At 60.7% G+C, this 26,866-nt stretch overlaps 9 protein-coding genes across 9 annotated transcripts; 7 read left to right on the top strand and 2 right to left on the bottom strand.

Moving 5' to 3' along the window:
* The first annotated feature begins 463 nt into the window (after nt 1-463).
* Nucleotides 464-1,474, top strand: SDRG_00378 (hypothetical protein). Its single transcript, XM_008605851.1, has 3 exons — nt 464-657; nt 706-789; nt 834-1,474. The coding sequence occupies exons 1-3, from the start codon at nt 589-591 to the stop codon at nt 1,329-1,331; spliced, it is 651 nt and encodes a 216-aa protein (XP_008604073.1). The 5' UTR covers nt 464-588; the 3' UTR covers nt 1,332-1,474.
* Nucleotides 1,475-2,199: 725 nt separating this feature from the next.
* SDRG_00377 (hypothetical protein) lies at nt 2,200-3,735 on the top strand. Its single transcript, XM_008605850.1, has 4 exons — nt 2,200-2,217; nt 2,263-2,336; nt 2,381-2,467; nt 2,519-3,735. The coding sequence occupies exons 2-4, from the start codon at nt 2,280-2,282 to the stop codon at nt 3,644-3,646; spliced, it is 1,272 nt and encodes a 423-aa protein (XP_008604072.1). The 5' UTR covers nt 2,200-2,217; nt 2,263-2,279; the 3' UTR covers nt 3,647-3,735.
* Nucleotides 3,736-3,905: 170 nt separating this feature from the next.
* On the top strand, nt 3,906-5,486 carry SDRG_00376 (hypothetical protein). Its single transcript, XM_008605849.1, has 5 exons — nt 3,906-4,038; nt 4,095-4,486; nt 4,538-4,623; nt 4,672-4,890; nt 4,938-5,486. The coding sequence occupies exons 1-5, from the start codon at nt 3,945-3,947 to the stop codon at nt 5,368-5,370; spliced, it is 1,224 nt and encodes a 407-aa protein (XP_008604071.1). The 5' UTR covers nt 3,906-3,944; the 3' UTR covers nt 5,371-5,486.
* Nucleotides 5,487-5,771: 285 nt separating this feature from the next.
* On the top strand, nt 5,772-13,701 carry SDRG_00375 (hypothetical protein). Its single transcript, XM_008605848.1, has 21 exons — nt 5,772-5,857; nt 5,900-6,142; nt 6,191-6,246; nt 6,298-6,420; nt 6,470-6,610; nt 6,673-6,981; nt 7,025-7,348; nt 7,392-7,598; nt 7,647-8,132; nt 8,180-8,857; nt 8,907-9,034; nt 9,080-9,265; nt 9,316-9,556; nt 9,612-10,784; nt 10,834-11,293; nt 11,338-11,789; nt 11,836-12,078; nt 12,123-12,638; nt 12,686-13,046; nt 13,103-13,233; nt 13,281-13,701. Exons 1-21 carry the CDS (start codon nt 5,779-5,781, stop codon nt 13,410-13,412), a joined length of 6,669 nt encoding a protein of 2,222 aa, XP_008604070.1. The 5' UTR covers nt 5,772-5,778; the 3' UTR covers nt 13,413-13,701.
* A 251-nt stretch (nt 13,702-13,952) lies between these two features.
* SDRG_00374 (serine palmitoyltransferase) lies at nt 13,953-15,600 on the top strand. Its single transcript, XM_008605847.1, has one exon. The coding sequence runs from the start codon at nt 13,994-13,996 to the stop codon at nt 15,479-15,481; it is 1,488 nt and encodes a 495-aa protein (XP_008604069.1). The 5' UTR covers nt 13,953-13,993; the 3' UTR covers nt 15,482-15,600.
* SDRG_00373 (hypothetical protein) lies at nt 15,491-18,435 on the bottom strand. The gene is made up of 3 exons (XM_008605846.1): nt 18,214-18,435; nt 17,575-18,159; nt 15,491-17,528 (listed from the first exon to the last, which is right to left on the bottom strand). Exons 1-3 carry the CDS (start codon nt 18,367-18,369, stop codon nt 15,612-15,614), a joined length of 2,658 nt encoding a protein of 885 aa, XP_008604068.1. The 5' UTR covers nt 18,370-18,435; the 3' UTR covers nt 15,491-15,611.
* Nucleotides 18,436-18,685: 250 nt separating this feature from the next.
* Nucleotides 18,686-19,515, top strand: SDRG_00372 (hypothetical protein; the record flags this gene model as incomplete). Its single annotated transcript, XM_008605845.1, has 2 exons — nt 18,686-18,958; nt 19,003-19,515. The coding sequence occupies 2 exons, from the start codon at nt 18,686-18,688 to the stop codon at nt 19,513-19,515; spliced, it is 786 nt and encodes a 261-aa protein (XP_008604067.1).
* Nucleotides 19,311-24,742, bottom strand: SDRG_00371 (hypothetical protein). Its single transcript, XM_008605844.1, has 9 exons — nt 22,276-24,742; nt 21,387-22,230; nt 21,218-21,337; nt 21,125-21,170; nt 20,950-21,074; nt 20,354-20,900; nt 20,256-20,311; nt 20,022-20,214; nt 19,311-19,973 (listed from the first exon to the last, which is right to left on the bottom strand). The coding sequence occupies exons 1-9, from the start codon at nt 24,732-24,734 to the stop codon at nt 19,477-19,479; spliced, it is 4,887 nt and encodes a 1,628-aa protein (XP_008604066.1). The 5' UTR covers nt 24,735-24,742; the 3' UTR covers nt 19,311-19,476.
* Nucleotides 24,743-25,598: 856 nt separating this feature from the next.
* Nucleotides 25,599-26,685, top strand: SDRG_00370 (succinate dehydrogenase [ubiquinone] iron-sulfur subunit). The gene is made up of 4 exons (XM_008605843.1): nt 25,599-25,754; nt 25,807-25,964; nt 26,020-26,372; nt 26,424-26,685. The coding sequence occupies exons 1-4, from the start codon at nt 25,656-25,658 to the stop codon at nt 26,612-26,614; spliced, it is 801 nt and encodes a 266-aa protein (XP_008604065.1). The 5' UTR covers nt 25,599-25,655; the 3' UTR covers nt 26,615-26,685.
* Nucleotides 26,686-26,866: the final 181 nt, after the last annotated feature.

The following is a 26,866-nucleotide window of genomic DNA, read 5'->3' as shown; positions in this document are numbered from 1 at the left end:
TGCTGGTCACCAAGGACACAGCGCTCAGCACGCTAAGAGCTTTCTGCTGGCCACCAAGGACACAGGGCTGAGCATGCTAAAAGCTTTCTTGGCTTTCTCAGTTTCGCCAAAGTCTCTCCTGGATGCTGTCAGGGCAGGTCACCTCTCACCACGAGGCACGGCACACGAGACGAGACCGCAGTAAGTATCTGAGCCAAAAGACGGACGACCGGGTGCATGGAAGTGACTTGCTGTGCGGCGCTGCATGGAACCGCCTAGCTAGCAGTGGCAGTGCTGGCGTATGGAAGCGGCCGCACACTCACAAGTTCGATCTGAGGTTCGGTCGGTTCTTGGCCAAGCCACCACGACAAAAGTTGACACAACACGAGGTTGTGTGCTGGCCGTCCAATCGCCGCGCATGTGCACCTGGAAGTAACAGGTGGCCGGCTCGAATTATAAATGGTGAACTAGGATTTGTAACTGGTTTTGATCGGTCCAATAAAACAAGCGAGGCTGCGTCGGGCTTGTCAGACGGGCCATTCAAGCTCGGCGATCGCAGCGACATGGCGCCCATTCCTTCATATCGCCTCTAGAACCAGCAGCACCACCATGGCCACCGTCACGCAGCTCGCGGTCCTTCGCTACGAAGACACAATCGACGATGGCAGCAAGTTTACAGTACTACACCCCACCCCGGACGACAAGAGTGCCATAGCAAGAGTGTAGGTGTACATGACGTCCGTCGCGTCCAACGGCCGCGAATGGGTCGTCCCGCTTCGCTACAGCCGCTTCCACGAGTTTTTTGGCCAGGTACGCAACTCAGCAACTCCACAAGACGACGCCGTTTATTGTAGCTCGTCAAGACGGACCGGCACGCGGCGGCGCTCTCGTTTCCGCAAAAGGTGCTCTTCACACCGTCCAACGCCACGCGCATGCGCCAGCTCCACGACTTTATGCAGCAGCTCGCTGGCGCCCTGCCAACCCTCTCAGACGACGGGCTCCGACTCGTCCACGACCTGCTTGACGTCGACGCCAACACGATCGTCGAGCAGCCCTGCGAGCCAGAGCTGGAAGAAGACACCGTGGTGCCTGGGGAGCCCGACGTCGCGGCCCAAGGACCTTCGATCGACGTCGTTGTCGAGGTCGTCAAGCCGACGGCGGCCACGCCACTGAAGAAGAAGGCCAAGACGTGTGCAAAGGCCAAGGTCGAGTCGCCGCCCGCCGTCCGCGCGGTGGCACTCACGTACACGGTGATGCTGTCGCCGGTTATGATCCTCGTCACGGTCGTCCAGTCGCTCTTTTGGGTTGCATCGGCGCTGCTGCCTTCGCCCAAGGTCAAGGCCGCGGCGTAGCCCAGCCCAACGTCGTATTTATGCAGCGCGCCATTCCCTACCTTTACGGCGGACAGGCGCGGCCAACGGTAGCCGCGCGCCCTCTCGAAGCGTGGGATGAGGAGTAAGCCCCAAAATCAAAATCCACCATCTCACTCGGTCGATTCGTTCGGAGTTGCCGCCCGGTTCCGCGCAAGGCGATCCTCCTAATGTGGGTACTTGGGTGCGCGCGACGTCCGGTCCCTTGGCAGTAGCCCTCGGATCTCGCCGGCCAAGATGGCCGTCACTCGTGGAAGCCACGCGTCGCTGTACCGTACGTTGCAGCTTGCGCGCACAGTAGAAGCAAGTGCAGTCGGAGCGATATGCAGGCAACGTACCGTGTACATTACAGCCTGGGTAGCGTTACTACAGCGCGCATGGCCACCTCCTTGACGCCAGCAAACGCCATCAACACGAGCCACTTCTCGTCCAGGCAACCAGAAACGAGCTCGCACCAAGCTCGTCACGCTCGCTGCATCGAATGCGGCTGGAGGTAGCAATGCGGGCGCGACAAAATGCAGCCACCGCGGTGTGTCGTGTCGTAACCGGCTGGGCGCTGGCGCCAGAAAGCATCACGGTGTCGATCACCGCACAGCCTCCATACAAATGGCCAATGCGCTTGCGACATGCAGATTTGGATCCACGTGGTCGACTTGCAAATTAATAATATCACTGGTATTTTATTCTCCGACCAGATCGTTCCAACCGACCGGCTTTAAAATTGAATGAACATATCTTAATCATTGTAGGCAACATTGATTGTTGGAAAATAAATTTCATCGAAATTCGAGCTTTCCGCGCCCATGTGTGAGAAATCGCGGGCTTTTGGATGCGCTCAATTTCGATTTTAGCGCCTCGTACGCAAGCGGTACGGGCATCGAGCAGCGCACCAGCGGCTCATGCATGCGAATAGGTCGATTCAGCAAGAGCATGCAGTTCCAGGTCACCGGCTTCCGGGAAGCGCAAGAAAAGGGCTCCAAATTCATGGTACATGAAGCGTGCTGTGATCCTTGTCGCTCATGCTCGACTAGGTGTACACCACCCGTGTGCAGCACCCGTCGGGCGCCCACTGGACCGTGCCGATCCGCTATAGCCGCTACCACGAGTTCTACACGCAGGTACGAACCAGCTTCGATCCCGTCCAAGTCGATATTCATTGATATGCTTAGGTTTCCAAGTCGGACAAGGCGGTCGCGGGCCTTCCGTTCCCGCCCAAGTCGTTCTTTGCGCCGTCGAGCGACAAGCGCAAGTCGCAACTGGATGCGTTCATGACGCAGTTGGCGCCGTTGACGCTCTCCGAGAAGGGCGAGCAGCTCCTCGATGGTCTCCTCCACATCGCCAAGCACGTGACGGCCCACGAAGAAGAGGAAAAGAAGTCGGCGGTCGTGGCCAATCCCGAAGAAGAGGAAGAGGAGGAAGATGCGATCGATGAGGTCAGCAGCAACCAAGACACGCACGACGACGACGTGCCTGTCGACGCCAACAACAACAAGAACGACGAAGAAGACGCCGTTGACCCCGTCAAGGAAGATGATGCGACTGTGGACGGTGTCGCGGCCGTGCAGTCGGCGGAAGCGGCCGTCAACATGATCTCCAAGATCTGCCTCAACTTTGAAGCCAAGAAGGCCCAGAAAATCGAAGCGGAAGCCATCTCGACTGTCGTCACCGAGACGCCGGCAGCTGTCGAAGTCGCCGAGCCCGTAACGGCACCCGTTGTTCAAGAGCCGGTCCCCGTCACGGATGTTACCGCTACAGCCGAGGTTGTCGCGACGCCCATTGATGATACCCCCGTCGCAATTGAAGCCCCCGTCGTCACCGAAGCCCCCGTCGTCACCAAAGCCCCCGTCGTCACCGAAGCCCCCGTCGTCGTCACCGAAGCCCCCGTCGTCGTCACCGAAGCCCCCGTTGCTGTTGAAGCTCCTGCTGCCGTTGAGATCCCTGCCGTCGTTGAAGTGCCTGCCTCTGTTGAAACCGTTGTCCCTGCCCCCGAGGTGGCCGTTGCGCCTGTCCAGGTAGCCGTCGCGCCCATCCAGGTCGATGGCCAGAAGATTGCCCGTGTCGAGATTGTGACACCCGACCAAATTTTGTCCCCGGCTCTCGTGACCAAGGCACGACCGACCTTCCACAGTATTGACGTCAGCACGACCGACGACGACGAGACGTATGCGACCACGAAGGCGCTGAGCGAAGACCAGAAGAAGCGCCGGAACCGTCGCCGGGCGCAGAAGCGGAAGAAGGCCAAGAAGAGCGCGTCGGGCTCGTCGGGCTCGGACACGGCCCAGCCCGTGTCGCCGTAAACCCCTTCTCTGTGCTCTTACGACTATGAACCCCATTTGTACCACCACAACAAATACATAAATATTAATGCGTATACCTTGTCAATGGACGACGTTGTCGTGTCGTCGAGGCAGATGGAGGCTGGATCTTCCCGCGCAGCTTTAACGTCACATGCGGCACCCATGGTATGTTTAACCCATTTGACCCATCGTTTTTTTCAGTGTTTGTTTTAATTTATTTTAATTTAATGCAACGACACGAGCTTCAACTAGAGTGTTGGTCGTTTTTCGTTCAGGCGTGTTCGGCCCGGAGCGCAGCATGGCGGATCGACTGCACGGCTTCGACCAGCCCACGGTGTGGCACGAGTTCACGCCGCTTGCGCTGCAACATGGCTCTATCAACCTCGGCCAAGGTAGCTGCGGCCCCGAGCCATGCCACGAAGGATGATAATTAAGGTCGTCGTCGTAGGCTTTCCCGACTGGCCCATGGAGGCCATGTTCAAGGCCCACGCTCGCCATGCGATCGACATGGACTTTAACCAGTACGCGCGCCCGCAAGGCCACTTGCGTCTCGTCCGAGCTCTCGCTGCGAGGTACTCCAAGCAGCTGCACCGACCAATCGAGGCGACGACCGACATTGCGATCGGGGTCGGCGCCACCGAAGTCATGTACAGCGCCCTCATGGGCTTACTTTCGTCGCCAGACGACGAAGTGGTCGTGCTCGAGCCGGCCTTTGACATCTACGCGGCCCAAGTCCAAATGGCCGGCGGGCGCTGCAAGTTTGTGCCACTGCGCTGTGACGCGGCGCAGTTTTACCTGGACGGCGACGCAGTCGAGGCCGCATTCTCTGCCCATACACGGGTACATACTACTCATGCAACCGCGCACTCTTGACGCAGCCAACTGTGCCAGGTCTTGATCATCAACAGCCCACACAACCCGACGGGCAAGGTCTTTACCGAGGCCGAGCTTGCGCGCCTTGCGGTCATTGTTGCCCGGTACAGGCTCCATGTCATCCCTCGCTGCTCACAAAAAGTTTCAATTAGGTATCCCCGGGTCGTCGTGCTCTGCGACGACGTGTACGAGCACATGGCCTTTGTGCCCTACCCTCGGTTCGCCAACCTCCCGGGGATGTACGAGCGTTGCATCACCATCTCATCCGCGGGCAAAACCTTCTCCGTGACGGGCTGGAAAATTGGGTGGGCTGTCGGGCCCCCGGCGCTCGTCCAGCGCATCCATCTTGCCAACAACTGGATCCAATTCAGGTACTGTACGATCGCAATAGCTCTTGCATCTCAGAGTCGTATGACAGCGTTGCGACACCGCTTCAGGAGGCGGTGGCGGCCATGCTCGAGCAGGCCGACGAGCCATTTCAGTCGCACGACTCGTACTTTGTAAGCGTTGCTGCGCGCCACCAAGCGGGGCGGGACCTCCTCATCGCCGCCTTTCAAGCCCTCGGGCTCGACGTCGTTGTCGCTGACGGCGGCGCCTTCCTTCTCGTCAACATTGCCAACGTCGAGATTCCGGCGAAGTACCTGGAAAACGGGTCGCGCGACTATGCGTTTTGCCGGTACCTCACGATTGAGAAGCGCGTGACGGCGATTCCCGTCAGCGCCTTCTACTGCGAGAAGCACAAGGCGCTCGGACACAACTACGTGCGCTTCGCGTACTGCAAGGAGACGTCGACGCTTCAGAGTGCCATTCAGCGCCTCCAGTCGCTCGTCGTAACGTCGCCCGCCCACTAAGAGTCCTAGTAGACTACGAGCAATTCGACGAGCCAATCAGAACCTCGTAAGCGACAAAGTCATTCAGTAGATAAGTTGCTCGAGTGGCAGCTAATCGCATGTTATAATGACGCGGCCGATGTTTCCAATCGAGAACGCAGGGACCGACTAATAGTACCGCGTGAAAACTGACCAACGACTGACTAGCGACGGATTACCGACTGCCTCGCGACCTCCTCGCAATCGACTAACTACCACCTACCTACCGACTAGCGACTGCCTCGCAAACGTCGAGCGCTCGCGGCATCGCCCTTGAACTTGCCGTTCACCTGCATGCGTGCTGTGGTACTGCCACGTCACGGCCGCGGATCTTCCGGATACGTACTATCCGGATGTTTCCGTGGATCGCACTTTCCAACGTCGAAGAGGATGGGGACGATCCTCGGGAAGCAGCGCTACAACGAGGAGCCGGTCGAGCTCATGCGCGAGACCAAGTACTTCTCGCAGTGTACGCCCAGCGCCTCGACCCTCTTCATCATCTTGGCCGTAGGGACGCTCGCCGACGTCCGCGACCTCTACGCCCGCTTCCGCAAGACGTGGGGCTTTGCCATCACCGAGAGCCAACTCGAGTCGCTCATCTTGCTCAAGCAACCGGACGCGGTTTCGATCAAGGAGATCTTTGCCATCCTCGACGCGACGCGCGACGGCAAGCAAGACGGGCGCATCGACGGCCTCGAGTTCATCGGCGGCCTCACGGTCATCTGCCAAGACACGTTTGAGGAGAAGGCGCGGTGTACGTCCTATCTCTGTCTTGCGCAGCTTACTCATATCCCACTTACAGTTGCCTTTGAAGTCTTTGACTTCAACCTCAACGGATCGCTCTCGCCCATCGAGCTCGTGCGCCATCTCGACGCGAATGATGCGAAAGGTCATCATGGCCGTGTCTAGGCGCTTCTCATGCGGTCGTGCTACGGTGGGATCACGATCCTCACGGGCGGCTGCCTCGCGTCCGTACCGCCGATCCCCACGTTTGTCCAGGTCGCCCAACAAGCGTTTGGGCGGTTTGACCGGGTAGCGATCCATGTTGCGCGGGACGAGGCGGGCGAACAAAGCAGCGTAGGACCACAGCGATGCGCTCAACTACGAAGAGTTTATTGCGTGGGCGCGCAGCAACCGCGAGTTCATGCTCTACATGGACGCCTTCCGGCTCATTTCCGAGACGGCCAAGGAGCGCGTGCCCGAAGCCGAGTGGATTCAAGAGGTATTCTTGTATGGAATTTACACTCTCCGGATGCATTTTACACTGTCGGGACGTCTATGTAGGCCAGCGACGACGACTCGGACATTGAGGTCGAATGCTGCGCCCCGCCGCCGAGCCCGGCGCCGCCAACGAAACCCACTACGAGCGCCTCTCCGTTCCAGCTCGAGCCGTGGATGGTCGAGCCACTCAACCCAAAGCCCGCGCCGCGCCGTCTCCCGCCCGTCAACATCTCCCTCGAGTGGGTGTACGGCTACCGCGGGTACGACGCCCGCAACAACGTACGGTACACGTGCCACGGCGACATTGTCTACTCGGTCTCTCGCCATGCGATCGTGTACAACGCTGTCCGGCACGAGCAACGCTACTACGAGGTAATTGTGTACCTCCCGTCCCTTGTTTGGTCACCTTAACTAGGGGCACACGAATGCAATTCTGTCGCTCGCCGTGTGCGCCAACGGCGACAAGGTCGCGACCGGTGACGTCGGCCCCAACTGCGCGATCCACGTCTGGTCGCCGCTCTCGCTCGACTGCCTCTCGATCTTGTCACAGTTTCACGACGACGGCATTGCGCTCCTCGCGTTTGCACAGCGCTACGACACGCAGCTCGTCTCGGTGGGACTGGACCCGAACCACCGCATCGCCGTGTGGGACTGGCCGTCGAAGAGCGTCGTCGCGTCCGGCATTGGGTCGACGCGCAAAGCGCTCGCGGTCGCGATCCACGACAATGGCCAAGAAGTGGTACCGAATTTCGAATCGCGGATCTGGGATCATTGTGTGGTAGGTCGTGGCCGGCGACAAGTCGCTCGAGTTCTTCTCGGTCGACAACCGCATTTTGAAAAAGGAGCGCGCCGCGCTTAGTACCATGGGCATCTGGCAAGGGTTTCTCTCGGTGGTTTACTACCAGTCGTATGTGATTGTGGGGACAAGTCTCGGGCAGCTGTACCAGTTCCAGAACCGCCGGCTCGTCCGGACGACGCAAGCCCACCCGGTGGCTATACTCGGATACCCTACCCCTCACATGCATGGGCTCTTGTAGATCAAGGAGTCGGTCAACTGCCTGTACGTGGCGCGTGCGTCGCTCTTCTCGGGCGGGAAGGACGGGACGATCCACCAATGGGACTCGACGCTGCAGACGATTGGCCACCCGATGGATCTGAGTACATTACCGCTTGCGCTCTCGGACTTTCGCATCACAAGCCTCTGCTACAACTACAACGACGAGACGAACCAAGGAACGCTGCTGGTGGGTACCCGCTCGTGCAAGATTCTGCAAGTAAACGAGGTCTCGGGCGCAGTGACCCTCGTCACTGCGTTTCATCAGCACGAAGCTGTCTCGGGCCTCGCGACGACGCCCAAGCGCGCCGAGTTTGCGTCCTGCGGTCTGGACCGCGTCGTGCGACGTTGGAGTCTTCGGAAGCGCGAGCCGCTCACGAGCATGCCGTTGCTCATGTATGCACCCGGGCAGTGCCTTGCGTACGCCACGAGCGGCGACTGGCTGGCCATGGGCTGCTCGGATGGCACGGTATGTCATCCTGACACACCGCGTCATCCTGACATACTACACTATAGATTGTGCTCTTGGACCATAAGTGCACCAAGATGCTGTGCAACTTTCGACATGCGCGGGCCGCCATTGTCGCGATCCAGTGGGCCAACAATGACCAGCTACTCGCGGCGTCCGGCGCCAACGGTCTCATTTACGTCTACCGCGTCGAACCAACAACGGCGGCGACATTCCGCCTCTGCCAGCAGTGCCTCCTCAAGCCCCTCGCAAACGAAGCCGCGGTCCCCGGGACCTCGCTCGACTTTTCCGTCGACAATCGATACCTTCAGAGCCAGCACGGCAGTAGTCTCCGCTTCTGGGACCTCCTCTCGGCGACGCGCGTCTCGGTCGTTCAGCACGTGCGCGATACGCTCTGGAGTTCGTTTCGCAGTCGCATTGGCTACTCGGTGCAGATGCTGCATGCAAATCATGACGAGATTTCGGCGGCGTGCGTCAACCGCCACCAGACACTTCTTGCGGCCGTCACCCGCAACGGCAGCATCGCGCTTCGCGCCTATCCCGCGCTGGACAACCTCGCCAAAGGCGTCTTGGGCCACAGCCCGCACGACCTCGCGTTTCTCGGGTTTGCGCGCAACGACGGCCTCCTCGTGTCGGCCACGACTGCCGACCACTGCATTTGCCAGTGGAAGATCACAAAGGAGGCGGCCGACGAACAGCCGCGCCCCAAGCACGTCGTGTCGGCGGTACCAACTGTTTTATTATAGTATCGCCAACAATGGTATTTCAATGTAGGCTGAAGACCCGTGCGCAGACGCCCACCTCTTGCAGTGGACGCCGCCAAGCGAGCGCAGCCGACCCAACCCCGCCATGGCCACGCTCTTAACACCGTCGTACTATACACCGAATCCGCACCACAAGGCGTACGCAACACTGTGATTTCTAAGGAGGCATGCGAGCTGGCGTAGGGAAGCTCCGGACCTGGACCTCGAGCTCGCCTACGTGCACGGCATGAATTGGAGTAATGGCCGGGCCATGCTCGGGTGCACCGACACGGGTGCGATCGTCTACTCGGCGGCGACACTTGGCGTCGTGTTTGAGCCATCGACCCGCGTCCAGTCGCGCTACGTGTACCACAAGCAGCGCATCACGAGGTACCTTCATCACCGTCATCTCGGATGCAAGCACTCGAGTCGTTGACTAGTGTGGCTGTGCATCCGCTCGGCAAGGTCGTTGCGACCGGGTCGTTTTCCCAGCTCGTCATCTGGGACGCCTCGTCGATGGAGACGCTCGGCGTGCACGCCGTGAGTGCGCCCGTGCTCTTCTTAGCGTTCAATGGCGCTGACCTCCTTCTGGCTGTCATTGCCGACCGGTACCACTCGGTGGCGGCATTTCTCTGGAAAGAGATGCACCAGATTGACGTGGCCCAAAACACTCTTGAGCGAGTACACTTATTGTCTTGTCTTTCATCGACAAATGGAAAACATCGTTTTTGCCTAGGTGATGGACGGTGCGTTTACGCTCGACGGCGCGTCGTTCGTCACGTGTGGCGTCAACCACATTCGGTTTTGGACTGTCGAAAACCGATACCACTTGACGTCGCAGCAAGGCGTGTTTGGCCGCGTCGCATTGCGTCAGACGCTTCTCTGCGTCGCGACGGCCGGCGGCAACCTCACAGTCACGGGCTGCGAAGACGGGTCGCTGATTCTATGGGAGCACACGCACGCCGTCTGCGTCGTGCAAGCCCACTCGGCGCCGGTCAAGGTCGCCTTGTTCCACACCGCTCTCAAAACGCTCGTGACGGCCGCCTCGGACGGATCGCTCCTCGTGTGGCAAGTGCCATCGAAAGCGTCCGAGTCGCTTATCCAAGCGGCGCGTTGGTCAACGGCAGCGTCGGCGTCGATTGTCGGTGTCACCGCGCATGACGTCACGCTCGTCATTGTCACGGACGAGAGCCTCCTTATTGCGCTCTCTCCTTCGTGTCTCGAGTGGCTCATCACACCCATGATCGCGCTGCCGTCGGACGCGCGGCGCAGCGCTGAGCCGAATGTGCTCCTGGCGTGGCATGGCCTCGCGGTTGGAGCGATTCGGGGGCTCGTGTGCCATCCGACGCAAGCCATGATTGTGACGGCGGGTGACGACAAGACGCTGCGTCTCTGGGACCTCCACACGCACTTGCAGCTGCGCGCGATGGTGCTGGCCTCGGCACCGACGGCGTTGGCCTACTCCCCGATGCCCATGGCCGACGACAAGATCCATTTGGCGGTCGCCTTTGCGTCCGGTGCGCTGGCGGTGCTCGACGCGGCGACGCTGGTGTCGCTGACGACAGTGGCGCTAAGTCACCACGCGTGTCGCGACGTCGAGTACGCACCCTGCGCCTCTGTCTTGGCGGTCGCCTGCCACGACGCCAAGATCTACTTGGTCGCGATCAAGGACAAGTTGTCGTATACGCTCTCGAAAGTGTGCGAGTCGACGATGCCAGGCCGCAGCCCGATTGCGCACGTCGACTTCAACTTGGACTCTACGATTTTGCGTAGCAACACGCTGGACCTCGAGTGCGCGTTCTGGGACGTGGCCACCGGTGCGCTCCTCGAGCACTCGGTCGCGGCCCGTGAGACGCATTGGCACAGCTGCACGTGCCCTAGCAACTGGGCTCTCATCGGCGCGTCTCAGGTACGCCACTGCGTTTCGAACTGCCCACGTAGCTGACTAAGGGACGTAGGGGATTCCACTCTCGTGCTCGGACCGCGTCCAGTCGGAGAAGCCCGGCGGCGCGTTCTCGTCGCAGCTGCCGGTGGTGGCCGTCGGGGACATGCAAGGCCGCTTGCAGCTGCTGTGGTATCCGTGCGTCGAGCGCAGTGCAGCGAAGACGTACTATGGCCACGCCTCGCCACTGCACACGATTCGCTTCAGCGCAAGGAACGCGTTTCTCCTGAGCCTCGGCAGCTTTGATCGGACGCTCTTTGTGTGGCGCACCGACTTTGCCGACGAGATCAAGGAGCGCGCGTCGCTCACGGCGCCTGACGCGAGCGCCACGAAAGCGCACGCGGCGCTAGTCTCGGACGAGCGGCTCCTCAGCCACGCGTTTGACACCGCCAAGAAGGACGGCGGCGACGAGTTCCTCGCTGTCAAGCCCTGGCTGGGCGCGATCCGCGAGCCAAGTGGGTGGACGGTGAAACCAGGTACTTTGTACCGACGCCTTTGAAAGATGAAAAGTAGGGTGTAGATGACGGCGATGCACCCAGCGGCAACCTCGACTTGGTGTTTGTGCACGGGTACCGCGGCTTTGATACGCGCAACAACCTCCGCTTTGGCGCCGATAGCTCGAGCTGCATTTACCACACGGCGGCGCTCGGCGTTGTCTACAACAAGCAGACGCACCGGCAGATCTTTCACTACGGCCACACCAACGACATTCTCTGCCTCGCGGTGCACCCCGAGGGCCACTTGGTCGTGAGTGGCGAGGTCGGGAAGAGCCCCAAGTTGATCTTGTGGGATGCCAACAGCGGGTCGAGCCTCTGTACGATGGCGGGGTTTCACCGACGCGGCGTCGCGCTCGTCGCGTTCAACGCGACGGGCGACCTCATTGTGTCACATGGCATGGACGACGACCACAGCCTCGCTCTCTACTCGCTCCAGGGCAAGCTCGTCGCGTCCTGCTCGGCTTCGAAACAAAAAGTACGTTTTTGTGTTTTCCATGTATCAAGGTATCAAGCGCGAGTAGATTCTCTGCCTCGATGTGCTCGCCAGTGACGGAGTCAGCGTCGGCGAAAAGACTGTGCTCTTCTGGAGCTTGTCCCAGACTACGATTTCCCTCAAGAAAGGTAGCTTTGGCAAAGGCGACAGCCGCGGCACGGTGCTCGCTTGCATCTTTGTGCTCAACGACGCGGTGACGGGCCAAGCCGACGGATCGCTCTACCGCTGGAAAGGCCGGGGCGTCAGCACCGTCCTCGCCCACGCCCACGAGGTCGACCACTTGGACTGTATACCTTGTTCGACATGGATGCTTAGGGCGCGATCAACTGCCTCTTGCACGATGTCAAGGCCAAGAACGTCGTGTCTGGCGGCCGCGACGGGGTCGTGCGGCTCTGGAGCTACAGCCTCGAGCCGCTCCTCTCGTTTGATCTGCGCAAAGCGTCTTTGGCATCCTCGTCCATGAAGCCCCGGGAGAAGGATCGGTCCTGGACTCTCAACGGCAGCGTTCGTAGTCTCAGTGTGGCGGACGGGAAGCTGCTACTGGGCACGCAAGGCTGCGAGATCTGCGAAGTCGACTTGGCCGACATTCGGGCCAAGAAGGACGCGGTCGTGACCAAGTTTATCGAAGGCCACGCCGGCGGCGAACTCTGGGGCCTCGCACCGCACCCGGAGAAGCAGCAGTTTGTCACGGCGGGCGACGACGGCACGGTCCGGCTCTGGGACGGCCCCAACCGAACGCTCCTCGCCAAGCAGTCGATGCCCAAGAAATGGCGCGCGGTCGCCATGTCACCCGATGGCACCCACATTGCCGTCGGCGCCAACGACGGCTCGGTCTTTTATCCCGCTCCGTAACCTACGACTCATCGTCACGGTGCTAGGTGGTCGTGCTCAAGGAAGCTCTGGACGGCGACGTTGTCGCGGACCTGCGCGTGAGCCTCAAGGCCATCTCGGTACTGCGGTACGCGCCGGACGGCAAGACGCTCGCGGTCGGTAGCCACGACCAGCGCATCTACCTGTTCGCGGCGCCGGCGTACACCAAGCGTTGTGTGTGCAAAGGCCACAGCAGCTACATCACAGCACTCGACTTTTCGTCGGATGCCAACTACCTCCAGAGCAACTGCGGCGCATACGACCTCCTCTTTTGGCAAGCCGACAAGGGCAAGCAGGTCACGAGTGCAAATGCACTGCGCGACGTCAAGTGGGCCACGTGGACATGCACTTTGGGCTGGCCCGTGCAAGGTACGCGTACCATTGTCTCGTCGAGAGCAACGGACTCAACGGCGAGGGTGGTGCAGGTATTTGGCCCAAGGGCGCCGACGGCACCGACGTCAACGCCACGGCGCGCGCGTCATCGCAAAGAGACCTCCTCACGGTCGACGACAATGGCCACGTGAACTTGTTCCGGTACCCGTGCGTCGCGGCGCACGTACGTTGGCATAAACAGCGAAGATGATGGGATCACGGCGAATGTAGGCGACCGCCAAGACGTACCTCGGGCACTCGTCGCACGTGACCAACTGCGCGTTTACCAAGGGCGACATGTTTGCGATCTCGACGGGCGGCCTCGACAATGCCATTTTCCAGTTCAAATACGCCGACAAGTAAATGCAAAATACACACAGCTTTGGCTGACGCGAGGCCCGTTCGACGTCATCTTCAATGTGGCGAACCGCGCCGAAGTGGCACGACATATTTCATTGAGTGTGCACCGCTTGTCGCGCCAAGATTTGAACGCCTGTCTCGTGTCTCTGCACCATGGACGACGTCGCCGACAAAGGACGTTCTGCCGCCCACTCGCCTGTACGCCGTCGCTACCGCGTCACGACGACGTCCCATCCTCTTCCTACGTCGAATCGACACCGCTCGTACCAAGGTACGATGATGGCGGCGCCAAGGACTGCTGTCGTCGGCGGGGACAGTGAGAAGAAGACCGGATTGCGCAGACTTTTCTCATTGCTGATTGCATCATCATCTTATTGCGATCTTAGACATGTCGGTAGAGGTCCCTTTTTATGGCCTTCGCTACTGGCCGCCACGCTCTACGAATGGACCAATCCGCGCACACCTCCTCTCGTCTGATTGGCCAATTTCCGCATTAGAGGCCGTGCATCCGGATATGCGACGCACGTATCCGGTGGCGGCTTCCGCGGAGGTGCAGCATTTTCGGATTTCGCAGATCTTGGACGATGGCCAAGGAGACGACGACGAAGCCCAAGGCGGAGGACCCGGAGCACGTTCCGCTGGTCGCGGCCTTTCTGTGCTACTTCAACTTTGCGATCCTCATCACCTTTGGCCGGCTGCGCGACTTTGTCGGCTCGTGGATCGGCTACTCGCGCTACCAGTCGGCCGAGGACCGCCGGGCGGGCGTCGCCGACATGTTTATCGCATGGGAGAACTTTTACACGAACCGCATCTACCACCGCGTCCAAGACGTCTTCAACCGACCCGTGTCGTCGGCGCCGGGCGCGCGCATCGACGTCGTCAAGCGCGTCTCGCACGACGGCAACAAGTCGATGACGTGGACAAACGAGACGCAAAACTGCCTTAACCTCGGCTCGTACAACTATCTCGGGTTTGCCGACGACTGGATGGGCACGTGCGCGCGCATGGTGCTGCCCGTCGTCGACGCGCGCAACGTGTGCAGCAACGCGCCGTCGGGCGAGTATGGCACGACGCCCGAGCACGAAGAGCTGGAAGCGCTCGTGGCCGAGTTTATCGGCAAGCCTGCGGCCATTGTCTACAACATGGGCTACGGCACGAACGCAGCCTCGATTCCCGCGCTCATGGGCCCTGGCACGCTCATCATCTCGGACGCGCTCAACCACACGTCGATTGTGAACGGCGCGCGCGCCTCTGGTGCGACCGTCGCCGTCTTCAAGCATAACAACGCATCCCATCTCGAGGTCATGCTGCGCACCAAGATCGCCGAGGGCCAGCCGCGCACGCACCGCCCGTGGAAGAAGATCTTTGTGATTGTCGAGGGTATCTACTCGATGGAAGGCGAAATCTGCAACCTCCGGTCGATCGTCGACGTGGCCAAGAAGTACCGCGCCTACATGTACGTCGACGAAGCTCACTCGATTGGCGCTCTCGGCGCGACCGGCCGCGGTGTCTGCGAGTACACGGGCGTGGACCCGAGCGAGATCGACATCCTCATGGGCACGTTCACCAAGTCGTTTGGCGGGATGGGCGGGTACATTGCGGCCTCCAAGGACATCATTCATGTGCTCAAGACGGCGAGCGCCGGCCACACGCTCGGCACGAGCCTCTCGCCGGTCATCACGGCACAAGTGCTTGCGGCGTTCAAGGTCATCATGGGCCGCGATGGCACGACCATTGGCGCGACCAAGCTCCAGGCGCTCCGCGACAACAGCAACTATTTGCGGCAGGGCCTCAAGGACATGGGCGTCGTGACGCTCGGTCAGTTCGACTCGCCCGTGATCCCTGTCATGCTCTACTCGATCTCCAAGATCGCCGAGTTTTCCCGCCAGTGCCTCAAGCGGGACATGGCGGTCGTCACGGTCGGCTTTCCCGCGACGCCGCTGCTTCTCGGCCGCGTCCGCTTCTGCGTCTCGGCCGCGCACACCAAGTCGGATCTCGAACTCGCGCTCAAGAACCTCGAGGCGGTCTCGTCGACGGTCCACATTCGCTTTGAGAAGCATCTCTTTGGCTAACTTAATAAAGGAATCTCCAAATGCTCTATTTCACATTCCTCAACCAAGCTACAACTATGAAAGACGTGAGAACGATTAGGGGACTAGTCTACTTGTATCTCGTTAATAGCACAACTATATACTATAACACTTAGTCGTCCAAGTCCGACTCGGCGTCACCGTAGTGCCAGAGGCAGAGACGGCGGCGCTTGGCGTGGTCAAGGGCCGCCAGCAGCTTGTCGACAATGGCCTTTTGGTACGGCTCGGCGCGCTTGATGGCAGCGCGGTCGACCTTGGCAATGCCTTGCTCCAGAAGGATCTCGGCCACGCTCTTGTCCTGGAGCTGGAGCGTCACCATCTGCCGGCCGTTGCCGTCATAGCCGTGCAGAATCGCCGTCAGCGTCTTGCCCCACGCCGTGTCGTTAAACACATGGGCCGCGTCCTCGGCGTACTCGGCGCCATCGCCAAACGGCTTGAGAAAGCCGAGCACGCACTCCTTGGCCTGCGGCGGGTACTGCGAGAGCGCTGGGTCGAGCGGGCGAAGGCGCGTCGTCGGCACAAACTCCGTGTTGCCGTGGTCGACAAAGCGGACCTGGACGCCGCGCACCGTGAGCGCCTCGATGCGCGCGCGGTTCCACATGGGGCCGTTGCCGTCGTCAAAGAGGGCGGCGCAGAGCACGCCCTTCTTCATCTCAAACGTCTTGCCGTCGAGGCCGACCGCGTCCGTAAACATCTTCATCTTTTGCTCGAGCGTCGCGAGCGTCCGGTCGCCAATGTTTTGGAGAAAGAACGTCGTCGCGTTCGTAATCTCCGAGAGCCGCACGACCGGGAGGACCTCGTCGGCCGTCCGGCGCACCGCTGTCTTGGCCACCGCCTCTTCTTGCTCGATAAAGTTCTTCCAGAGATGCAAGCGCGCGGCCTTGGCCGTCTCTTGGGCCTTCTGGAGGTCGGCGCTCGACGCGGTCCGGTCAATCGAAAAGTCGTCAATGCGCGCATAGCCGCTCGAGAGCAGCGCGACGCCAAAGTCGTTCTTCGTGTCCTTCGTGCCGACAAACATCGGGCCAAACGCGTTGCCCATGCGGTCCATGTCCTCGACTTCGATGAGCACGTTGCGCTGCATGACGCTCCGGCGCGCGAGGCGGCGCGCGTCCTCGCCGTACGGCTCGGCGTCCTTGGTCGGCTTGGCCGGCTGCGGGCACTTGATGCCGGCGACGATAAAGTTGACGGTGCAGTTCTCCTTGGGGACGTAGACCTTGAAGCGGTTGCCAGCGTAAACAGCTTCGACGACCGCACGCATTGTCTTTTCGCGCTGGAGGAACGGGAGGTACTGCTTGGCCTTGTGCGCGTCAAAGCAGAGGTCCGTGATGCGCGCTTCGGGCGACGGCTTGCCCGAGTGGAGGCCGCGTTTCGCAGCCTTGGCCGTCGCCTCGGCCGCGACAAGAAGGTCGTAGTGGGCCGACTTTTCCTCGCCTTGGCGGTGACGCACGGCTTCGGCGAGGCCGTCGAAAATGAGCGACTCGCCGAGGTTCGTGCGGGGCTTGGGCTCGGCCCCCTTCTTCTTGGCGGGCGTCGCTTCGAGGAAGACGCTGGCGAACGTCATGACGTTGTTGTCGGCCAAGTTCGGGTTGTTGCGCTCGTACTCGATCTCAATCGAGACGGATTTGCCAATGCACTTGGCGCGAAGGCCTTCCTTCGAGTCGACCGCGTACGGCGCGTTCGGTTCGTTGCGGCGCGCGTTGCCCATGCGGGGGGCACGCAGCGACGAGAGGTAGATGCGCTGCTCCTCAAAGTTCTTGTTCTTGTGCGCGACGACGATGCAGTCGCCGCTCACGACCTCGACGACGATCGCCGTCAGCGACGTGTCGGTCGCCGTGAGCACCGGCGGGACGTAGTCGACCCACACGCGCAGCTTGAGAAGCTTGGCCGTCTTCTCGGCGTTGCGCATCTCGGTACGCGTCGCGACGCTGAGAAACTCGGAGCTCCAGTCGCTCATCTTGCCGAGACCGTTCTTGAGGAGCTCGACGCTAATGTTGTGGCCCGACGGGTGCACGACGCTGCCAAAGCAGTTCTAGTACCGCATGAGACATCGACGTGAGAAGGGAGAGTGGACGTACACCAAACTTGTCGACGCCCTCGAGCTTGACGTTGACCTTGCGGTGCAGCAAGCGCATCTCGGTAAAGAGCTTGGCTTCGCGCGCAAACGGCGCGGGGCCCGTGGCTTCGGCGCCAACCGGCGGGTTGATGCGCGGGCACTGGACGCCCGAGAGCGCAAAGTTGATGATCTGCATCGTCGACAAGAGAATGACACGCATGGCCGCACCGTCGCGGACCATTTCGACGATCGCGGGGATCTGCTGGCCCTTGAAGCGACCCAAGAGTTCTTCGCCGGTCGCGCCGCCCCACGTCACGTGGCGCGTCGCATTGTTGTCTTCGGCGTACATGCCCTTCTTCTCCGTCATCGCGAGCTGTTCAACGCGCAGCATCTCTTCCAAGTCGGGCGAGCACCCATCGCGGCTTTGCTCGAGCGTCTTGACCTTGGCAAAGCCAGCCTTGGCAACGAGGACGCACACGTTTTCGCCGTCGAGGTAGATCGAGCCAAAGTCGCGGTTAATGACCGAGACCTTGTACTCGACCTTGAAGCGCACGACCTTGCCAATGAGGAGGTTGCGCAGGTACTCACGCGAGGCGAACGCGTACGGCTAACGTCCATAGCATGATGAGTCATGCACCAAAGATCAATATGCAGCATCTACCTCGTCGTGCTGCTCGGCCGTGCGGGCGAGCTTGGGCGCCTGGAGCGAGGCCAGCGTGAGCATGAGCTCCGGCGGAGGGCCGTTGGTGGCGTTGCCCATGAGGACGACGGTGTCGCCGCTAAGGACGGCCTTCACGGTAGCATTGCCCGACGCCATCTTGTACCTTGACTGCAAATTCGGAAATGAGGGCAACCGCAGACAGGATCCGCCCCGCAATACAAACTTCAAGTCGGCCAATAGACGCGATGGCGTCCGCAAATCACCACGCGTGTCCGGATACCGTGGATTCCGAAAGGTTTTCTCAATTGCAATCGGTTTGAGAAACAGAAGTGCTTGAAGCTAATCCCACGCCCCTTTAGCATCCAAACCTGTTTCTGGAAGGGTTGGAGAAACGAATAAAATAGTGTGCATTTAGACACGACGCGTCTGTGCCACTCAAACTCAAAATACAAGTGACTGCTTGTTACACCGTATGCAAGACTTCAACCTGCGGCCAAAGATGCGCCACACGTGTGGCCGGTCCACGTGTCACGCCGACGGGCCGACACTGCGCTGCGCGCGGTGCAAGGTCCAGCACTACTGCTCCCGCACCTGCCAAGCAGAGGCCTGGCCTGCCCACCGGACTGCCTGCGGCCATATGGTCGTCGCGTCTGCCTGGCAGGCCCTCGAGGCCGCGTGGTGGACCCAGCTCCCCGTATCTGTGCGCCAAGCGCTCGAAGCCGACGGACATACGATCGCCTCCATGGTACGACCATACGCTCTCCGCCACTTTGCTCATGTGTGCTGTAGGCATTCTTTGGCGAAGTCTACTTTGTCTTGGCCGGCCTCAAGCCCTGCGTCGTGCTCACGGGCGTGCCCACGCCTTGGAAAGACCACTTCCTCGAGCACGTAGTACGCCCCAGCGGCGTCCTCGACGTGCCCAACGTGCAACTCGCGTCGTCCGGCAGCGTCTACACGCACGCGTTCGACTTGTCGAACCACCTCGTGCTGCTCCACACGATACATCCGCTGTACGCCGAGGCCAGCGCGCTCCTCTGCGTCGGGACACCACTCACCGCACCGACCTTGGTCACCGAGTCGCAGGTTGCTCGTATCCTCGACTACCCCGTCGGCCTCGACGAGTGCGCGGTCGGCACGATGATTGAAGTCGCGTATTTTAGCCACGATACGCTTCTAACGACGTTCTGCGCGCTCGACACGCCAGCACACCGACGCCTCATCAACGCCCACTTCCAGCGCTACCAAGCAGCCCTCGGGACGATGCTACCGCTGCGCATCGAGGCCGTCGTCGTGTCGTCGTGAGCCGTACTGCACCTGGATGCGGGCGGCCCACGCCGTCTGCTGGGCCACATCGTCGGGTGTTGCCGGCGTCTCGGTGCGCGGCGGTGGCGCCATACGCTTGGTTGGCGTTTTCTTGGGCGACACCACGTGCGTCTTGTACTTTGGCGAGGGCAACTCGGCCACCTTTATAACACTTGAATCGGATGAAGCCGTGGCAAGCACTGTCGTGTCGGCGTCCGTTGGCGGCTGCTTCTGGCGCAGCGTCTGCCAGCGCGATACCTTTGGCGCCTCGGGCTGTAGAAAGGACGTGTCAAATAGGGCTTTGGAAGCGTTTCCGGAAACGCCTTGGGTTTCGGACGCTACGAACGCAGACAAGTCGTCGTCGTCGTCGGCCTCGTCGATGGGCACGCGCGTCGGAGACCGCTTGGTGCGTCGCGGATGGCTTTTCGGCTTGGCCGTCGGGTGGTAGTCGCCAGGCCCTACGCGCCGTTCAGTATCGTGTCACAAGTCGAGAGCAAACGCTCGACCTGGCGTCACGCCGGTGAGGGTCTTGGCCGTCGGCGCCGGCATTTCGTAGGTCCAGAGCGTCATAGTCAGCGGCGCCTTCGTGCGCGGCGGGCTCGCAGCGACGCGGGCACGCGAGAGACCCACTTCGATGTCGCTCAAGAGTCGTCGGATCCCATCCAACGACAGGACGTTGGAGCATAGATCACTCGGCGTCTACCGCTGCCATAAGCACTGCTTGAGATCCAAGGGCGTACCATGCTCAAAAGGCCTTGGAGCCGATTGTCTGCTTCCACCATGTGCGATTCGAGCTCTAGTGGTGTATATGAGCCAACGGTGTATGGTTCCGCTGTACCTGGTGGCATCTCGAGCGTCTGGAGGGCTTCGAAGCGCTGCAGTAGCTGCGCCACCTCGGCTTGGAGCTGTGTTATCGACGGCAGCGGCACCGATGTACACGTCGGCGCCGATACAACAGGTGTCGTGGTCGTGGGTTCGAACCCGGCAGTCAAGAGGTCCTGAACACCGTCATGGATGCTGGCAACGAACGCTGCGTCGTCGTCGGGGTCGACCGCCTTGCTCTTCGGTGGAATTTTCCTCGGGGCTGTCTTGGTCGTCGGTGCCGGTGCTTTCTGGACGGCTGTCGTGACTGCAGCTTTTGGAGCATGCGTGGGCTTGGTCGCTGCCACGACGGGCGCGGGCGCCGGAACGAACCTGGGTCCCGACGCCTTCTTCGCTTGTTTCTTTTTGATCGGCGCTTTTGCGGACGCGGGTAGACGCGTGAGGTTGGACGGGAGTCCGTATTTGTCTCGGTAGCACTCCATTTCCACCAATAAGGCGCGGTAGAAGAGACACCGCTGCAAGGGAAAGCTGCCCCGTAGCCCAAATGTGTCATGCAGTGCAGCCTACGTGCAAGCACTCGTACATTAAGATGGGTTCAAGCACAAGGCCTACCGGCGTGAGCTTGAGGAAGGCCGGACCGTCGACTTTGAGTTTGTGCAAACCCGAAGACGGAACGTGCACGACGTCCAAGAAACAGCGCAGCTCGTCACAGCTCCACGAGCTCACTCGGGACCGATCTACATTGTGTAGGTGCGTCACCGCTTCAAGTGCCAAGCACTCGCGTTACCAAGGAAGGCAGCAACCGTTTTGGAGGTCGGCGACAGCTCGAGTTGCTACGTAGCATGCAGCTGTATAGAGAACGCCGTGTGCGTCGCTCTACCTTGCGCAGGACGAGGCAGAATTGTTTCAGGCTCTTGGGCGGCTCGTGCTGCAGTTTGGTCGTGGCGACGACAGCAGAGAGCTCGGGCGTAAGCTGCAGCGGAACACAGAGGAATGCTTTCTACAAGGAAGTGCATGAGACATCAGACAACTTGTCCATTTTCAAAAACCTCGTGCAGACGAAGCTCGGCGGGTTTGGTCACGGGAAGCGATGCGGGTAATGCTGGCGTTGATATAGATCCGAGAACGATCGCCGACTGCTGGTCGACAACGAAGCGCTCGACTTGATGCCGTTCGGCTTGACACCCAACATCACTCAGGCACGTCGAGCAGAGGGCCGTCGTGCAGTCACAGCACCAGTGCGCAGCCACCTCGGTGACGCACAAGTGGCAGTGATGGGCTTTCGTCGCCAGCAGCTCTTCCGGCGACTCAAGCACCGGCGGCAATTCGGGGAGCGACGTCTCTGGCCGCGACGACGACCCGAGGAACGCATGCACAACGCTTTGGAGCTCCGTCTCACGAAGCCACATGCTAGTCCGCCGCGGTAGCGGCTCCGTCTCCTGCTGCGTACCACCGTGTAGCGCCCCGTACATGCTGTCAGTCATGTTTTGAAGTGCCACGATAAGAGCGGAGCGGAGCAGCTCCTTCTTTGGCGGCGGGCGGGGCAACACGGGTGGCGCCATGGCTTTCGCCAAGCGCGATGACGTGGCCGACGTCGGACGCTTGGTTGCGATAAGCGGCCTTACACTCGCCTTTGTGCTTGGTGGCTTCGTGCGCGCAGGTGCGGATTGCTGGCGGTTGGTTTTTGCAGGTGCTGGCTTGGCAGGCAATTCAGCACTGGTCGTCGTCGGCGCCGATGTGGCGGGGGGTACCGTTGCCGGCTCTGGTGCGCAGCGCGCTCGCTCGACCTCGGCAATCTCATGGTTCTTGCGCATGCGTCCGACGTGGCCTTCTGTGTGCTTCTTCTGGACGCGTATACGTGGCGGCTTGGGCTGCGGCGGCGCCTGAGGTGATCTAAAAATAGAATGATGGCGTGCGATTAGATTGAGGTGGGTGTACATTATGGGCGGCGGGTCGTCGCAACGCAACTCGAACATGTTCTTCCACTCCGAGTGCACAGTGGGCAAGGGGGCGACCGCGAGCCCTCCGAGCATCGCGGGCCTTGGCGCTACTTTCGCTGTCGTCGCTAGCGCGGCCTTGGGCGGCGACGAGACGAGCGAGTGGCGAAACGACGGCAACGGCTCCGCGTCAACCTCGTCCGCCGCCTCCGGATCATCGCCAGCGCTGGTAGCAGACGTTGCTGGCTTGTGCTCGGCAGTATTTCCGAGAGGGATGGCTGGAGGGCGTGTTGTTGGTGCTCTGGCGTTCCGAATAAGCGCGCTTGTCATGGCTGGTGACTCGGACGCGGTGAAACTCAGAGACGGTTGTGGCGTAGCGCTCTCGGAGTGCAGCGAGGACACCGTGGCAGCCACCTGCGTTGATGGCGTTGGTGGCGGAGGGGCTGCTTCAGTGGCTGCCACAGTCGTTGGTGTCGCCAGCCTGGGCTCCGATACTGGTCGCACCAAGGAATGCGTGGGCTCTGGGGTCGGTGTTGGTGAGTGGTCGGCAGGAGCGGGGTCGGGTGCTTGCTGTCCTTGCAGCTCAGACGAGACTGATGTACTTTTGTCGATTTGCTGTGGGCCAGTAGCAGACGCTTTGGATGGTGTTGATGCGACTTCCGTCGGCTGCGAGACTTCCGTCGTTTTCTCCTCGGGTTGATGTGCGGGACCAGGATTGATCATTTGTGATGATGGTCGCGAAGCCAACTCGGCGGCCAAAGCGGTAGACGGGCGTGCTATAGAACCAAGGTCATTGGAAGGGACCGCGGTCGCAGGAGCACAATCGACGAGCAGGGGGACAAGCTCCTGTGGCGCAGTTTCTACGACTGGCAGCTGTGCGTGCGTTGGCTTCTTCTGGAGATCCTCCTGGGGTATATTTGATGCGACGGCTGGAACTTCGAGCAGGGTCCTTTGTGCGTCTGGCATCTGTGGCGTGCTGGGTTTTGGCTGCAGTATCGATGCGCTGGGCGACGATGCAACCATCGGCGCGACCATCAGCGCCGCAGTGGTATTTGGACAATTGGCTTCGCGTCCCCCCACATCTGTAGCGTCCGTACGCACTGGTGCGGAGGCGACCTTGCATTCTGGTTCGGGGTCCTTACTTTTTAGATTGGGGTCTGGAGGGGCCTTCGCGATCTCTGCCACGTAAGTTGCGAGCGACAGAGGTGGGACCGTGTCCTTAGTGGACTCTGGTTGCTTTGAGCCTTCTTTGCAATCCGCGGGCTCATAGGTGGGCGGTGCAGGTTTTGACGCAGCTTCAAGGTCGCGTGCTGGGTTGACAGCCTTGCCGAGCTCGACCACTGGCACGATCATGCTTGCTTCGGGTAGCGGCGGTTGGGGTGGAGCCTTGATGTCGACTCGAGCAGGGTCCGTGCCCGGTGAGGCGGCTGGTATGGAGCTAGTTGTCGCGAGCTCAATACGTGTTTGGCTGGCAGATGACGTCGTACTGCTCGCAATCTCGGACTTGAGCTCTGGAACACTTGCTTCCGAGGGCATTGTCAGCGCTGCTTCCAACGGTGCAGCAAGCGCACCTTCGGTTGAAGGACCCTTTTGAACAGAATGTACGCTTGTCGTCGTGTCTTCTTCCCCCGAGTGCTCTGGCGGCGCGATATCCGGGTTCTCTGACGCTGCATGAGCAGTTGGCACGGAAGACGTTGCCGGCGCGGGCTCGATGGGTGCAGCCGCAGGCATGGGCTCTCTTGATGCAATGACAGGCTCCACAGGTGGTGGCTCCGTGCCACTTGCCGACGCTGCAAGCACAGGCTCCTCTACAGCCTCTGATGGCGCCTCAGCAGCCACTGACGGAGCCTCAGCAACCACAGAGGGCGATTCCACCACCGGGGGTGCCACGGCGTTCGGGACCTCGACAACCGCAGACGACGCCTCGACAGCCGGGACGTCGGCAGCAGCAGGTAGTACGACTTCTTTAATTCCCGCTGCTGCATCGAGTAGAACGTCGACAGGAGCTGGCGAGGTGTCTGTGACAGCCGGTACTTTGGCTGCTAGCGGCTCGTCATTCTCGACCACAGGCGTCTCGACAACCTGGGGCGGCAGCACTTCCACCGAGAGAAAGAGCTCGCCCCGGCGCTTGGCTCCGTAATTGAGCGGGTACGCCTTCTCGATCGGGTTCTTGCCTGTGGCCGCGTCCGCGCGCCACTCGGCGACGCTGAGCGTGCAGCTGCCCAGCAGATCGTTCTTGGGCGCTTTTGGGCGTTCGACGAGAACACTCAGCTCGTCCGCGACATCGTCCAGCTCGAGCACCTCGTCCCACGTCGGGTTGGTGCCACCGGCCACGTGCACCTGCGTCATTAGCGTCGTAGGCCCTAGCGTCAGCGCGACGCGCGCGTCCTGCTTGCCAAAGATTTGCGCATCGTACAAGTTCCTCGCCCGCTGGACGCGGATACGGACCCGGCCCGCCATACTCGGCGATGAAACCGCCGATTTCTACCATAGTCCTCCATCTTGGCCCACCACCACGCGACGTGTCATCTCGAGATCCTTCCAAGCTGGGAGCTCTCTAGCGTACATGACTCGATCGACGTGGCGGGTGCTGTCGGTTGTCCCCAGGCACGGGCTCCGACGCGCGGCGCCGCGCTGGCCACAACGCACACGCTTCTATGCAGCGCGGTATCCTTGCCGCCGACTTGGGTGAATTCGACGTCGTTCGCAAGGAGACCGCGTACGAAGCGCCTGATGCCTTGCGCCTAGCGTCCTCGCTCCTCGGTTGTTCCTGGCTCGGGCCCAGCACAAAGGCTGTTCCGGCGGTGGAAGGCCATGCGACCGTACGAGGCGTGCCATGCCCATGACGGAGCGCATGCTGCATCCGCCTCGCTCCACAGGCTTGTAGCAATCATCGCCTAGATACATTGCATGTCGCCTTCGTTGTGGTTACAATTGGCCGAGGCCATCTCGGGTGCATCATCAATGATGCGCCACATGTCGCCTGCCATCTCGACACCACGGCTTGAACTTGCCTTCAAGGGCGCGGGCATGCACTGCAAGCTCCTCCCGCCCACCTTGCAGTGCCTAGGCGCCACTCGACTCGCTCCATCTCGCATGGCATGGCAGCGCGCATGGGCGAAGGTCGTCGAAGACCGGCCGGTGGGATGATGTCGCAGGGCCGGGCCCGCGGCCGTGGCCCATCCTTCCCCCGATGAATGCTAACGAAGTTATCGTCAACGGAACTGCAAGCGCGGTAAAGTTCGAATTCGCACGTAATCGGACAAAATCGAACTTTACTGGGTGTTTCCCGCACCTAAACGGGACTTTCGACGCCTTTTGACGGTCGGCCCCCACCACGAACGCTCGGATGTGGGGTCAGTCTTCCAATAGTCCAGCACCATGATGCAAACTCGTCTCCTGGCCCGCTCGTCCGCCATCGGCGCGCGCTCCTTCGCGGCCGCGGCTGCTGACCTCAAGCTCCAGGCGCCGGCGACCAAGGTAGACATCGTAGATGCATGGGCGGTTGCATGACGAGGCCATGGACATGTAGAACGTCAAGTACTTCAAGATCTACCGCTGGGACCCCGAGACCAAGGAGAAGCCGTACTTGTGCACGTACCCGGTCGACCTCAACGACTGTGGCCCCATGGTGTTGGACGCGCTCATCAAGATCAAGAACGAGCAGGACCCGACCTTGACCTTCCGCCGGTAGCCGCCATGATGATGCGGAGGATGGCGAGGCTCATGCACCTGCTGCCTCTAGCTCGTGCCGTGAAGGTATCTGCGGCTCGTGCGCCATGAACATTGATGGTGGCAACACGCTCGCCTGCTTGTCGCCCATCGACAAGAAGACGGACACGACCAAGATTTACCCGCTCCCGCATATGTATGTCATCCGCGACTTGGTGCCCGACATGAACAACTTCTACGAACAATACAAATCGATCAAGCCGTGGCTGCAGTCGGACATCGTCAAGGACGACAACACGGAGTACTTGCAATCCAAGGAAGACCGCAAGAAGCTCGATGGCATGTACGAGTGCATTCTCTGCGCGTGCTGCAGCACGTCGTGCCCGAGCTACTGGTGGAACCCCGACAAGTACCTCGGCCCTGCCGGTACGATTACCGTCGCTTGTGGACGTGTGCTCATCTCTCGGTTTTTCGTAGTCCTCATGCAAGCGTTCCGCTGGATTGAAGACTCGCGCGACACCAAGACGCAGGAGCGTCTCGCCGCGTTGGACGATACGTACAAGCTGTACCGTTGCCACACGATCATGAACTGCACCAAGACGTGCCCCAAGCACCTGAACCCGGCCAAGGCCATTGGTAAGATCAAGAAGATGCTCTCGCCTTTGTAAGCGACAGAGCATGCGGCGGTCGAGGACCATCGTGCTGAACCCGAATAAAAAAGTGAGTCTTTGCATTGGAACCCACCTTGTCTCTGTCTGCGCCCGAGCGTTTGGATGGCGCGCTCGCCGTCACGCGTCGTTGCGTGCCCTTCACCCGCGCCAGCCTCTGCACGAGCTTCAACATGTGACCCAAGCCATCCACGGCTCCGGGCCAAGATGGACGTTGCCGTCAACCACCACGATCCACCGAGTCGTCTCGCG

This window comes from Saprolegnia diclina, assembly GCF_000281045.1.
Source record: "Saprolegnia diclina VS20 unplaced genomic scaffold supercont1.1, whole genome shotgun sequence".
Taxonomy (NCBI): domain Eukaryota; phylum Oomycota; class Saprolegniomycetes; order Saprolegniales; family Saprolegniaceae; genus Saprolegnia; species Saprolegnia diclina.
Note: the sequence above shows the minus strand (reverse complement) of the source record. Positions and strands in the feature narration are given on the sequence as shown.

Excerpts from the sequence above, each read along its gene's own strand:
- SDRG_00378 (XM_008605851.1), top strand. The coding sequence starts at position 589 with ATGGCCACCGTCACGCAGCTCGCGGTCCTTCGCTACGAAGACACAATC. Across the intron at positions 658-705 it reads ACGATGGCAGCAAGTTTACA|GTGTACATGACGTCCGTCGC; the intron begins GTACTACACCCC and ends GCAAGAGTGTAG. Across the intron at positions 790-833 it reads TCCACGAGTTTTTTGGCCAG|CTCGTCAAGACGGACCGGCA; the intron begins GTACGCAACTCA and ends CGTTTATTGTAG.
- SDRG_00377 (XM_008605850.1), top strand. The coding sequence starts at position 2,280 with ATGCAGTTCCAGGTCACCGGCTTCCGGGAAGCGCAAGAAAAGGGCTCC. Across the intron at positions 2,337-2,380 it reads AAAAGGGCTCCAAATTCATG|GTGTACACCACCCGTGTGCA; the intron begins GTACATGAAGCG and ends ATGCTCGACTAG. Across the intron at positions 2,468-2,518 it reads ACCACGAGTTCTACACGCAG|GTTTCCAAGTCGGACAAGGC; the intron begins GTACGAACCAGC and ends TGATATGCTTAG.
- SDRG_00376 (XM_008605849.1), top strand. The coding sequence starts at position 3,945 with ATGGCGGATCGACTGCACGGCTTCGACCAGCCCACGGTGTGGCACGAG. Across the intron at positions 4,487-4,537 it reads CATTCTCTGCCCATACACGG|GTCTTGATCATCAACAGCCC; the intron begins GTACATACTACT and ends CAACTGTGCCAG. Across the intron at positions 4,624-4,671 it reads CTTGCGGTCATTGTTGCCCG|GTATCCCCGGGTCGTCGTGC; the intron begins GTACAGGCTCCA and ends AGTTTCAATTAG.
- SDRG_00375 (XM_008605848.1), top strand. The coding sequence starts at position 5,779 with ATGGGGACGATCCTCGGGAAGCAGCGCTACAACGAGGAGCCGGTCGAG. Across the intron at positions 6,421-6,469 it reads CGTTTGGGCGGTTTGACCGG|GACCACAGCGATGCGCTCAA; the intron begins GTAGCGATCCAT and ends AAAGCAGCGTAG. Across the intron at positions 10,785-10,833 it reads CTCTCATCGGCGCGTCTCAG|GGGATTCCACTCTCGTGCTC; the intron begins GTACGCCACTGC and ends TAAGGGACGTAG.
- SDRG_00374 (XM_008605847.1), top strand. The coding sequence starts at position 13,994 with ATGGCCAAGGAGACGACGACGAAGCCCAAGGCGGAGGACCCGGAGCAC.
- SDRG_00373 (XM_008605846.1), bottom strand. The coding sequence starts at position 18,369 with ATGGCGTCGGGCAATGCTACCGTGAAGGCCGTCCTTAGCGGCGACACC. Across the intron at positions 18,160-18,213 it reads CGGCCGAGCAGCACGACGAG|CCGTACGCGTTCGCCTCGCG; the intron begins GTAGATGCTGCA and ends TATGGACGTTAG. Across the intron at positions 17,529-17,574 it reads AGGGCGTCGACAAGTTTGGT|AACTGCTTTGGCAGCGTCGT; the intron begins GTACGTCCACTC and ends ATGCGGTACTAG.
- SDRG_00371 (XM_008605844.1), bottom strand. The coding sequence starts at position 24,734 with ATGGCGGGCCGGGTCCGTATCCGCGTCCAGCGGGCGAGGAACTTGTAC. Across the intron at positions 20,312-20,353 it reads GACGCTCGAGATGCCACCAG|AGCTCGAATCGCACATGGTG; the intron begins GTACAGCGGAAC and ends ATACACCACTAG. Across the intron at positions 20,215-20,255 it reads TCCAAGGCCTTTTGAGCATG|ACGCCGAGTGATCTATGCTC; the intron begins GTACGCCCTTGG and ends TGGCAGCGGTAG.
- SDRG_00370 (XM_008605843.1), top strand. The coding sequence starts at position 25,656 with ATGATGCAAACTCGTCTCCTGGCCCGCTCGTCCGCCATCGGCGCGCGC. Across the intron at positions 25,755-25,806 it reads TCCAGGCGCCGGCGACCAAG|AACGTCAAGTACTTCAAGAT; the intron begins GTAGACATCGTA and ends ATGGACATGTAG. Across the intron at positions 25,965-26,019 it reads CCGACCTTGACCTTCCGCCG|CTCGTGCCGTGAAGGTATCT; the intron begins GTAGCCGCCATG and ends TGCTGCCTCTAG.